Source organism: Acanthochromis polyacanthus, chromosome 19, assembly GCF_021347895.1.
Source record: "Acanthochromis polyacanthus isolate Apoly-LR-REF ecotype Palm Island chromosome 19, KAUST_Apoly_ChrSc, whole genome shotgun sequence".
In the NCBI taxonomy this organism is placed as follows: Eukaryota; Metazoa; Chordata; class Actinopteri; family Pomacentridae; genus Acanthochromis; species Acanthochromis polyacanthus.
In genome coordinates this window covers 515,145-527,581 of record NC_067131.1, presented here as the reverse complement: position 1 = coordinate 527,581, position 12,437 = coordinate 515,145, and the positions used below count along the sequence as shown (strand labels likewise).

Here is a 12,437-nt window from a genome sequence, read left to right as displayed (position 1 = left end):
CCCAAAAGACACGGAGAGAAAAGCAGATTAAAGTCAAAGGCTAGAAAACCGACGCTCTTCCGTCTCTATTTCCTATTTAATCAAGCTTTTGAGGAGCGATCAAGTACAGATTGCCGTATTTCCAACAGCCGATGAAGGCATCATAACGAAAGCGAGAGGGGAATGGGCCAATCAGAGCTCAGCTTTTTTCCATCATGGCGCAGTTACCAAAGTGAAGCAGCAGGGGGCGACATGGCACAACAGCTAAATTTCAGTTAAAAATCGGATTCATTTTATAGTTAACTTTGATATTTTTGTTGTTTTGTTATTTAAGTAATATACAATTTATATTTGTAGCTATATATGTTGGCTAAATTTAACTTTTTTGATGTAAATTCGTCGCTAAGACCATTCTGTCTACAGTTAAGGCTGCTCAAACCGACAAACTGATTCGTGTTTAACTTTTAAAATACATTTTACTGCATGAAGCTGATGTAGTTATATTTTTGTGTCAGTGTATGTGCACTGAACGTGGACATATCGGCGTACATTGCCTTTAGATGGAGGTAAACAGTCAGCGGCGCTACTTCCTGACTTTAGGGAAGGGGCTTGGTCCCGTGCCCGCGCCCCGCGAACGCGCATCAAATTAGCATCGATGAAGTTTGTTCGAACATGGCGGATTTCCTGCCGACCAGGTCCGTGTTAAAAGTTTGTCTACCCGTTTGCCTGCTCAACAGCGGCGAAGGGGAGCAGCTCCGAAAGTCCAAGGAGATCGACCGGGGCCTCTCCCGGGAGAAAACCTACGTGAAGCGGCTGGTGAAGATCCTGCTGCTCGGCGCCGGAGAGAGCGGCAAGTCGACTTTCCTCAAACAAATGCGGATCATCCACGGCCAGGACTTCGACCAGCAAGCCCGAGAGGACTTCAGAGCCACGATTTACAGCAACGTTATCAAAGGTAACCTCGGAGGTCAACTGCAGGCACTTTAAGGGAGGAATTGAGGCGTTTTTCAGCGACAGAAAGGCCCCAGAGAGGCGCTAAAATGGATGGGAAAGTTTCCACATCTGTAGCAGCGCTGGTTAGAGGACATAAACAGACTACATCTGCTGTCGGCACACCCATAAGCTCAGATCTGTCCTAGTTTATTAACGGCTCGTCTGAACAGAATCACTGTTTCTGATCCAGCTTGTCTTTAGAGCTACACCCAGCCAGCAGTTTCTACTAGCCATGGGCAGGTCTGAGCTAATGGAGGATAACCCACCAGAATAATGTTCCTGTTTGTCCTGTCACTGAAAACTAAAAACCTCCTGCTAAATGTCACCCAAAGTCACTGAATTTACCTTACGTTGCAGCAGACATGAATCAATACAATTTAATGATCAAAAATGTGTAAAATCTAAAGTAAAAGGCTGTATTTGTAATATTTTCAAGGTAAAGTGTTGCTGTAAGTCTGTTTAACCACTATATATACGTTTATAATGTGAGTTATTACTACAGAAACAGTTTAGAGTGAATGTAAACCATAGGAAGTTGTGAAAATCACTTAAATATATAGCAACTGCTCAATTAGTTTGCAACTATTAAGTTAATCGCCAACTATACGGGTAATCCATTAATTTTTAAAAAAGAATAAAGTCTTAATTTTGTTATTAAAGCTTCTTATTTTAATATTTTCTTATAGCTTTCCCATTTCTGTGACGATGAACTAAATGTCTTTGGATTGTGGACAAAACAAGACATTTAAGGACGTAATCTTGGTCTTTGGGACACACTAGTCAGCATTTTTTTTTTACTATTTTGTGACATTTTTGAAGTCAGACATCTAAGAATTAGTCTAGAAAATACTTAACAATGGAAATAATCACTATTTTGCAGCTCTTAACTGTGTCCAACACCGTATATGTTTAGATCTTCAACTAATAGTCTCAAATTAATGGAAATAATAGGAAGTTGTGGCCGTTACAGAAACACATTTGTGGCTCAGGATTGTGTTGATCCTGATAGTTTTCTTCCTGCTGATCGCTCTCAGACTGAGGAGGACTGAAAGTGACACCGCTGTTGTTGGTTTTAGCTGTCAGACCATTCTTCTGCTCTTCTAGCCTCTCTCTTTCACTTTAGCTTTCATTGACGTCTGACATGCTAGACTAGATCCACACGAGTGACGCTGATCTGTGGCTGTCCAGGTGTTCGTGTGTTGGTGGACGCCCGGGAGAAGCTGCACATCCCGTGGGGAGACTCAGACAACCAGCAGCATGGAGACAGCTTGATGGCGTTCGACACCCGGTCGGCTAAGATGGCGAGCGGTCAGCTGGAGACGTCGGTGTTCCTGCGGTACCTGCCGGCCATCAAAGCTCTGTGGGCCGACTCTGGGATCCAGAACGCCTACGACCGTCGCAGGGAGTTTCAGCTGGTACGTCCACCACAGACTAACGCAGAGATAACGTCACAGATAGACCTGTGGTTCTTCTAACAGCTCAGCTCTGTCAATAGTTCCAATTAGTCGGGTTTTTCCAGAAAAGCCCCGGAGGTGAAAACAGAAAGTGAAACCAATTCTAAATTCATCCTGCCTCTTCGTTCTCCCTGTAATTCAGCTCAGATTCTAGTTTCTCTGAGCGGTCAGACTTCCTGTTTACACCTCGCCCCTTTCATTGTATGTCGGCTGTCAGTGTGCACGTTTTAACTCCGTTTTAACTCCGTTTTAACTCCATTTCGCCAAGAGTAGCAGCTGTGGTTGACGGTGCGTTCACATGTCCTTCCAGGGATCTTTGTCTCATAGAACTTTAACAACCTGTAGTGGTTTTACCAATCACCAGCCCTCTATCTTCTTATTTCATGTGAGTTTGTGTGATAAGCTTTGATTATTCTCCCACTGAGAACAGAATAAGGAACACTCTAACTCCAAGTGGCGTTGAATAACGAGACAACAGCAGAAAATTGTAATTTGTGTGGGTTGCATAAGGAGCAGATTGTTGGTCTCACACTGAACTGGTTCTGCAGACAGAAAGGGGAATAAGAGCAATCGGAGCAGGAATGTTGATCTGTAGTTAAACAGCTTTATGCTTCCAAACACAGCCTGGCTCTCCTGTTCAGCTTTATTTACACACAAACACCTCCAGTTACACAACCACACAATCTGTGTGCGTGTGTGTGTGTCTGTTGTAAAAACTGGTTCTAATAAATGCCATTTATAATTTCTCTGACATTTTCAAAGCGTTTCTTTCATTCAGCCAAAGATCCAAAACCTTCTGAAATATTAAATATATCATCACTTCAGATTTCAGCAAATAAAACCAGTGAATTTAATGCAGTAGTTTTATTTGGAGAGTTTATATCAGCAGCCAGCAGAAAACAAGTATTTACCATTGAATAAAATCGGTCTGTCTGTTCCAGGTTAGCGAACAAGATTAACACGAGAAAGAAATTATAAAAGGTAGAAAGGTGATCAAAAAATGGAACTTTGATGTCAGATTTCACAGAAACGGCTGTGTTTTATAGACTGAACAGATGATGTGTGTTTTCTACATATGTAGAGAAACCACTGCACAGAAAATGATTTAGTTTGTTGATGGGCGGTTTTTACTTTACAAATGACAAATATTCAGCTCCTCTCATGGGAAGATTCACGGCTGTTCCTCCTGCTGTAAATCATTGTAAACTTAATATTTTGGTCAGATGGAACCAGACTTTAGATTTGTTTATGCCTTCTGTCTGAGAGTGCTTTTTCTTTTTTTAAACTGTTTTCTGACTGAAAATACCAACAAATTATAGCAAAAAAACTACTTGTCAGAATGATCTGTGATATAAAAACAGTGATTAGTTCCTGCAAAGTGAATAAACGTTAATAAAAGTGAACATAATCTGATATTGGGGTATTACATGGAGCTGTTAGTGAGGACCCGTTTATTTGTGGTGTTTTGACCCTTTACAGTTTTTGCATGACGGATGACTTCAGGCTTCCTGGAAATGATCATGAAACACGGATTTTACTTCCTGTTCCACCAAACATTGGCCTTTATTACAGAGAACATTTGGTCTGACTTCTCCTGAGGTTCGTTTGTCTTCCTGACGGCGTTCAGTTTCACTTTTGTTTTTACCACATGCTCATCCAGATAGAATGAGAACTCACACTGATCACTCCTCATGTTTCTCTTCTCCTTTTTCTGGTGAATCTCACTGATTTTAGATCTGAGCTTCTTTACTTCTCAGAATGGTGCGTCCTGTTCAGTGAAGCACCGCGTTCCTCTGCTCCTCCCTGCTGTAACCTTAGCCGTGCACGCTCACACACACACTCACAGGTTTTTCAGGTCAGGTTAGTGAAACAGATCAGAAGGTGAGCAGTGACAGCGGTTAGAACAGAAATACCATCCAGTCGCTGCTGCTTTTAATATTTGAATTTTATGTCTGCTTGTTGTGTCTTTAATGCAAATTAAATTCATAGTAAACTCTGTACAGGTGTGTTCCAGCAGGTACCATGGGTCACATGAAGATGAACAGGAGAGTCTGTCTGTCAGGTTTTGGTTTTTGTTGAGCGTAGGACCGTACTCTGATGCAGGAATGCTTCTGCTCTTGGCAGCGACCGTGTCTAGACTTGCACTAACTGCACAAAAGCAGCGTCAGAACGGTTCAGAAAGAAAAACGCCCCTCTGCCGACACACAAACCCAGCTTCTATTTACATCAAAGACACACTGGTGAACACGTGTTTGCAGATTTACATCCTGCTTCAGACTCTGAAAGAGAAAACAGAGGGAGCTGTGAACGTTGTTTAGACGCTGCTAGAGGCAGACTTATCTCAGGACTTCACAACAACTAATGTTTGTACCTGAATGTGAGCTTCAGAGTGTTGGTGGTGAAATGACAGCAGCTCGTTAATGGTGTTAATTAACAGAAATTCCTCCTCTGTCCTGTCGCAGGGTGAGTCAGTGAAGTATTTCTTGGATAATCTGGATAAGCTTGGCGAGCCGGTAAGTGGTTTCTGCTGGAACTTACTGTTATAATCAGATGTGTAAATGTTATATTTAATATTACAGCACGTCTAGACCATGTACAGTCAGGAATAACGCTCACATTTTGTCCAGAAACTTTCTTACTGCTGATCGATTTGCCACAAGAAAGGTGTCGATGGAAGATGAAGTGAAAAGTGACTTACAGGCTGTAATGTTGTAGAAATATTAATGTGTTAATGATGAATAAGTGTAGGTCACATTACTCCAGCTGGTTTCCATCATACTTTATCATCATGAATCTGTTCTACGGCATTAAAAGGTCTTAAACTCTTTAAATCTTCTACACTTCAACAGCAAATTATTTTGCAAACCAGATGTTTTTCTGTAATTCTCCTCTTGTTACTGTCCAATATCTATCTTCATTTAAAGAATATTTCTTATCTAAAGACCAGCATATTAAAAGCACCGTTTTACTTCACTTCTAAATATAATAGAACATTTTCACAGTATCTTGAGATTAAACTCTCCAAACCTATATTTCCTAAACAGCCTCTCAGTCTGTTCTCCAAGCTTATCATTTGCTTTTTTTTTTTATTTCCAGCACCACATTTTTCCTTCTGACTTTCTCCAGATCTATAATTGATATTCCTCTGAAATCAAGATCCAGAAGATTTAAATGAAAAATAAAGATCTGTATTGTTTTTGCCATCCAGTGGCCATGTTTTCATAGATATTTTTTTTATTATTTTACAGCTTAATTCTAATTCAATTACATTTTTGAGTGGTGTTGCTCTGAATTACATTATATTTGATGAATCTCTCAGTTGTAAGCAAATCACCAAAACCACCATCATTTTGACCTCAGTACTTTAATACAATCAAATTTAAAACTCTTTAATGCTGTTAAAACATCATATAAGGAGAATAATAGTTGTATTTGGTTACATTAATTTATAAAAGGCCACTAAATGTACCTGCAAACTCCTAATAGATGGCTGTAGGGACATTTTTAGTGTTTATTAATTTACGGTACTTGACTGTAATTCTTCCTTTTCTTCTAAAGTCGTGTTTTATATTATTCCAGCTGAGTTTTTAATTCTCGACCTTTGTACTCCACTTTTTAATGCCTTTAATCCGGTCAAAGTTATTATATGAATACATGAAATAATAGAATATGCTTTAAATAATTAGTTAAAAGGTTGTAAACTGCTTATGAATACTACACCTGAGTGTAAACGTTGAACAGTTTTAATTACATCTTGATAAAACTGTTTGTACTTTAACCCACAGAGACATTAGCGTGCCTTTGTATTTATTTTATGTATTTACAGCAATTAGAAATCAGACGGTTGGATTTCTGTCGGTGTTCAATTTGGACTCTGAGGACAAAAACCAGCCTTTCTTTTATTTCTACTTTGATTCTATGTTGAGTAAAACTGTGGGCCTTTCAGTGACTTGTTTTCTGTATAAAATATTAAAATAAACGTCTTTAATGTTCTACTCTAACCCTGTGACTTCTTCAACACTCATAAATGTGTAGCTCAGGGGTCACCAACTATATTTGCCAGAGGGCCAGAATTTTACCGGACAGTCACTTTGGGGGCCGGACCCTCAAACAAAAATTAAATAAAAATCTAATTTTGGCATAACATTATTATTTGATGTTTATTTTTTATATTTTTTCCATTTCATTACAAAACTGAAGGCATTTTTAGCCTTTGAGTCAGTGCTCCTATCACCTGTACCACAGTCAACCACTAGGAGTGATAGAGATATTTGGCCTCATCTCAAGTCAACTTTATTCACAGAGCACTTGAAAAAGAAGCACCGCAGAAGTGACAGGAAAGGGCCTCTTAACACGGGTAAAATGGCACTCTCTAAGGCCACGAAACGAAAAGTTGATGTGGAAAACAGATCCTTTAATAATGACTGGACTGACTGCTTTAATAGTGTGGACCACATGATATTTTCTCTTTGATCCTCACAATTTTGGAATCCAGTCGCGGGCCGGATTGGACGGTTCGTCGGGCCGGATTCGGCCCGCGGGCCGCCAGTTGATGATCACTAGTGTAGATTCTAAACTTAATCCAGGCCTGTATTTACCATCAAAGCAGCGTCTGTTTCAGGTTAAATATCACCAAAATAACACCATCAATGTTCACCTTCTGGTAAACGTTAAATTAGCCCCAAAGATTCATTCAGAACCCAAAGAACTCTAATTTCACTGTGATATGTTTGTCTTTTGTTCTTTGTCTTCTTGGATGTTTTAATGTAATCACTTGGGGTTTTTAGGGTTTTACATCAGTTAAATCTTAACGTGTGCAGATTTAATCCCTTCTCAGAGTCACAGAGGTTGTGTTTGTGCTGCAGGATTATCTTCCCAGTCAGCAGGACATCCTGCTGGCCAGAAAACCCACCAAGGGCATCCACGAGTACGACTTTGAGATCAAGAACGTCCCGTTTAAGATGGTGGACGTTGGAGGGCAGCGGTCGGAGAGGAGGCGCTGGTTCGAGTGTTTCGACTCCGTCACGTCCATCCTCTTCCTCGTGTCTTCCTCTGAATACGACCAGGTAAAACATCATTACTGCAGCTAGCTAACGCGTCCGATTTCTTCAACAGCAAACACACATTCTAGAGATAAGAGACGCTGTTTTATCAGTTTGTTCGGGAAGATAACGCTGGTGGGTTCTGATAAGTTTATACACGTGTTCCTTACTACTAGCAGCCAACAGGGGGCAACTCCTCTGGTTGCAAAAGAAAGTTAGATTGTATACAAGTCTATGAGAAAATTAGCCAACTTCTCATTTGAATTGTTAGCTCAGTAAACATTTTCCCAATGGATTTATGATCCCAGTGACTAATTCCAATTCTCCTTCAATACAGCATGATGTCTATTTTTCAAATTCTGTTCTTCTATTTACAGTCAGATTTATTTACAGTTTGAATTGATGATTGATTGAGTTTAGCCGTTATTTTAGCCACATGCACATTTTCAGAAACTACAAGATGTTAACTTTCAAATTGATTTTATTTATTTATTTTTTTATTTTATATCCCTTATTAATCCCCTCGTGAGAAAATTCTGATTTTCGCATAGCCCCCCATCTGGGGGGGTCAGAGCGCAGGGTCAGCCGCGGTACAGCGCCCCTGGAGCACTCATATTCACCCATTCACACACTGATGGCGGAAGCTGCCATGCAAGGCGCTAACCACGACAGATCAGGAGCAATTAGGGGTTAGGTGTCTTACTCAGGGACACCTCGACATGAGCACAACGGGCCGAGGGGTCGAACCGCAACCCTCCGGTTGCGAGACGGCCACTCTACCCACTGAGCCATGCCATCCCCCAAATTTAGCCTTGACATCAGTATTTGTGTCCCTAGCTGTACTCATTCTGTTGTTCTGACAAATAGAAACAAATCTGTAAATGAAAACCTCTTTATTGAGAATTAACATGTATTACATGTGAGCACAGAGAGCAGGAGAGAAGCAAACACACCATGAAATGCATTAACCCTCCCAGTCCTCGTTTACTGGTTTTAATCGGTCTTACAGTTTCTACTATCTGTAAATGTCCCAAAGTCACCGTAATTTCCAGACTATTGAGCGCACCTGAATATAAGCCGCACCCACTAAATTAAAAAAAAAAAGTTTTATACATATATAAGCCGCACCTGACTGTAAGCTGCAGGTGTCCACGTTGTAACATGAGATTTTTGCACAGAAAGATTTGGTGCATTTCGCTCTGCCTCCGTTTCCACACTCGTGTCTGCAACACACACACAGCTGCAGCGCTCCTCCTCACGTCACACACACACACACACACACACACACACACACACACACACACACACACATACTCTCTCACACACTCGCACACTCACAAACACACACCGTAACCTGCCTAGGTTAAAGGAGAGCAGGCTTGGCCTACAACAGCTGCATCATACGCATTTCTTCGTGTTTTCCATTACGACAGTGTGCATGAAGCGCAGAATGATTTATCTGAAGAATTTAGTGTGCATTTGATTTAATTTTAACAGTGTCAATGGTCCACTGTGACTTCTTTGGTAATTTTATTGGTCTGATGTGACGAGGCTAAACCTAATGATGGCATGAAACTGCACATAAAAATCTATACATTACCTGCATCATTGTATAAGTCACAGGGCCCAAAGCGTGAGAAAAAGTAGCGGCTTATAGTCCAGAAATTACGGTAATTAGTTAAATCAGCCACACAGTGTGCTAACAGTAATTATTTTCCTATTGTGGTGAAATTTCTATCAAAAATAAAAACAATCCACTGAATCTTTGGTGCCTCAGATGTTGGAAGTGTATAGAGTGTCTTGTGTTCACTCTAGCAGCCGACAGCAGGACATTTAGTGGTTTGTTGGATCAGAAGCAGCTCTAGAAAATGACTAAACCTGGTGGACTGAGGCAGCTTCTTATTACCTCCGCCAAGGAGGTTATGTGACACCCGGTGTTTGTGTGTGTGTCTGTCTGTTAGCAAGATAACTCAAAAACACCTGGGCAGATTCACATGACATTTTGAGGGGATGTAGACTATGGTAAGAGGAAGAGCTGATTTGATTTGGTGGAAATCTGGAAAGGATCCTGGATTCTGGATCACTTTAAATTTTTTAGTATGTGGTCTAAAATTGGACAAAAACACATCATAGGTCAGTATGTCATCCAACAAATTGGAGCAAGGTGTCCAGATAGCTCAACTGGTTAAGAAGGTGATTCATAAACAGAACTGTGTCAGAGACGCAGGTTCAATTCCAGCTCATGATCCTTTACTGCATGGGTTTCCTGTTTTCCTCTCTATCCTTGGTGGAGGTCTGCACTCTCTGAGTGCTTTTCTAGTTCTGTATGTTCCTCCTGGAGGTTTTAACTAAACCACTGCTGGTTCCTCGTCCACTGAAGTTCTTCCTGACCTGTAAAGCCAGGAGGCTCTGTAATGCAGGAGTAAATATCCTCATATTGTAGCTTTGAGTTTACACATCAGGACGCCGTAGAAGGAACTGAATTTGTAGCAGGCGGTGCTTCCTTCCTTTATTACCGGTTTAATTCCAGCTGCTCAGTCCCTCCGTCGTCTGTTCCAGGTGCTGATGGAGGACCGGCAGACCAACCGACTTCGTGAATCCCTCAACATCTTCGAGACCATCGTCAACAACCGCGTCTTCGTCAATGTCTCCATCATCCTCTTCCTCAACAAGACGGATCTGTTGGAGGAGAAGGTGAAAAGCGTTCCCCTTAAGGACTACTTTCCTGACTACACCGGGCCGGAGCACAGCCTGCCGGACATCCAGACGTTCCTGGTGGAGTGCTTCCGGGCCAAGAGGCGCGAAGCCACCCAGAAGCCGCTGTACCACCACTTCACCACGGCCATCAACACGGAGAACATCCGGCTGGTGTTCCGGGACGTCAAGGACACCATCCTGCACGACAACCTCAAACAGCTCATGCTTCAATGACCCCTGGAAGCTGTGAAAATAGACAGAACCACCCCAACGCTCCCCAACAGGACTTTGGAGAGCAGCCTCTGAAGAACCCGTCAGCAACCTTCTTCAGACATTTTTATCTTAGTTTTTACTCTCCTCTTGTTAGCGGTGATGTTCAAAGACCATGAGCTGCTTTGGGTCTTGGATACCATCAGATCCCTGCTTCATCCTGAGCTCTGCCTTCAGTACTCGACTCGCTGGGTTTTTTAACTCACCAGGTGCTGGTGCTGGCACCATGGAAACCAGCAAAACTTTTTACCAACAAGGTGTTTGGTTTAGAATCCAGACATGCAACCTGCCAAGCTCCACACAGGAAATAACCACCATGTTTGCAGAGTTAGATGGTCAAACTGTGTCCAGCAATGATTTAGTCCAGATCCACTCCTTCTGCTGCTTTGTGAACGTTGTTTCTCAGCCTCTTCACTCGACAGGAGGTTTGGTCAGCTCGCTAATGATCTGCTCGGGTGGAGGTTGGTGGGTTTAAGTTGTGGACATGGAGCCAAACTTTTCTAGAACAGCTGAAGGACGGCAGATCATGGAAACGCTCCGAACGGTTAAAAGTTAGAAACTGGCTCCAGCACCGGCACCCTGGAGATCTGCGAGAAGAATGAACCTACGATGCCTTTCCATTAAATTTCCTAATCACCGTTTAAATTTAAAATTAGAATTAAATTCCGTCTTAGCTTCTGTAATTAAAGTCCAAGTTTCCAAACTAATTGAACCTTTTATTTTTGGTCCTTAGAGGGTAAAAAGGTGGCACAGGTGTGCCAGGAAGTGAACATGCAGTCCACTGTTTTCTCAGGGTTGAATCAAATCCGTGTTAATGCTGATGTTAATTGTTCATGAACTGACTGAAAAATCCAACCTTTAATCTGTGTGGGCCTCGGCTAGGCCTCCATACCGTTAGCTGGTTTAGTCCTGAATCCTCCTGACCGTTACCCACAATCCCCATCTTCTGTCTTTTCCCATTAGATGCCTTGTAAAGGGACAGACTTCTCTCCTCCTGTTTGCCGGAATCGTGAATGTGTGTTAATAAATGTACAGAGATTTGCTGTAGATTGTTTGAATATTCTGTAACCCATCATGTGACGATATCTGTATTGGCACTGACTCCAGGCATCTCTGAAAAAAATAAAAATCCTTTCTTTTTTGTGCCGTTTGGGATTTCCCTCAAACACATTTTGAATTTGTCGGGGAAAAATGTGACAAAAAAACCTACTTGAGTTGAATTGTTTTGTCGGTTCTCTATTCAGGAGGCCGATCTTTGTTGGAGGATAATTTGAGATCTCTGCTGCCAGAAACTCCCTTCAGGACGGTTCACATCGACATCTGTCTGCTTCCAGTCCTGGCTTTGTAAATACTGTAATCTGTTGCCATGTAAATAATATTCAGGTTTATCTCCTTATATGTAAATGGTTGTAGAAATGGCGTATTGTGTTTTGTTGCTTCCATTCTGAATGTTTTTAAAAATCACTGCTTTCCGATGAAGATGACCTTTTTGATGTAGATGTATTTTTGTGTAATTTTTTTCCATCACCTTTTGAGATTCATCCTCATGCCACTCTAACCCCATCAATAAAATCCACTTTTCTAATGATATTATGCCCCATGTGTTTATTCTACACATCGGTACAGATGTTTTCAACCTGTATCACCAAATAAATTTGATTTGATATTTTTCTTATTTATGAATTGCATTGACCCAGAAAAAATATTCTACACATATATTGAAATTGTAAGTTTGAATATAGGGGGATTTAAGATTCTAAATTGTTTTTAAATAACAGAAATCAGATGAGGTGATTTTTTTTTTTTTTTGCCGGGGATGACCCATAATTTGTTTGCAATAAAATCCAGTTGTGTTTATTTTACTGGAACTTCTTGGAGGCAAACTTTTCTCCTGGTCTGTTTAACTCAAATATTAAGAATTTATAAACCATCGTGGCATCTGAGGAAAGTGGGAAACATCAGAAACAGCAGTTAATCTTGTGCTTAAAACATGTAAATGAAT

General features: G+C 41.1%; 1 protein-coding gene across 1 annotated transcript; it reads left to right on the top strand.

Annotated features, from left to right (window-relative positions):
* Positions 1–234: 234 nt before the first annotated feature.
* Positions 235–12,025, top strand: LOC110959430 (guanine nucleotide-binding protein subunit alpha-13). The gene is made up of 5 exons (XM_022206295.2): positions 235–934; positions 2,161–2,387; positions 4,889–4,939; positions 7,292–7,492; positions 10,028–12,025. The coding sequence occupies exons 1-5, from the start codon at positions 652–654 to the stop codon at positions 10,397–10,399; spliced, it is 1,134 nt and encodes a 377-aa protein (XP_022061987.1). The 5' UTR covers positions 235–651; the 3' UTR covers positions 10,400–12,025.
* The last annotated feature ends 412 nt before the right edge of the window (positions 12,026–12,437 follow it).

Excerpts from the sequence above, each read along its gene's own strand:
- LOC110959430 (XM_022206295.2), top strand. The coding sequence starts at position 652 with ATGGCGGATTTCCTGCCGACCAGGTCCGTGTTAAAAGTTTGTCTACCC. Across the intron at positions 2,388-4,888 it reads GTCGCAGGGAGTTTCAGCTG|GGTGAGTCAGTGAAGTATTT; the intron begins GTACGTCCACCA and ends GTCCTGTCGCAG. Across the intron at positions 7,493-10,027 it reads CTTCCTCTGAATACGACCAG|GTGCTGATGGAGGACCGGCA; the intron begins GTAAAACATCAT and ends CGTCTGTTCCAG.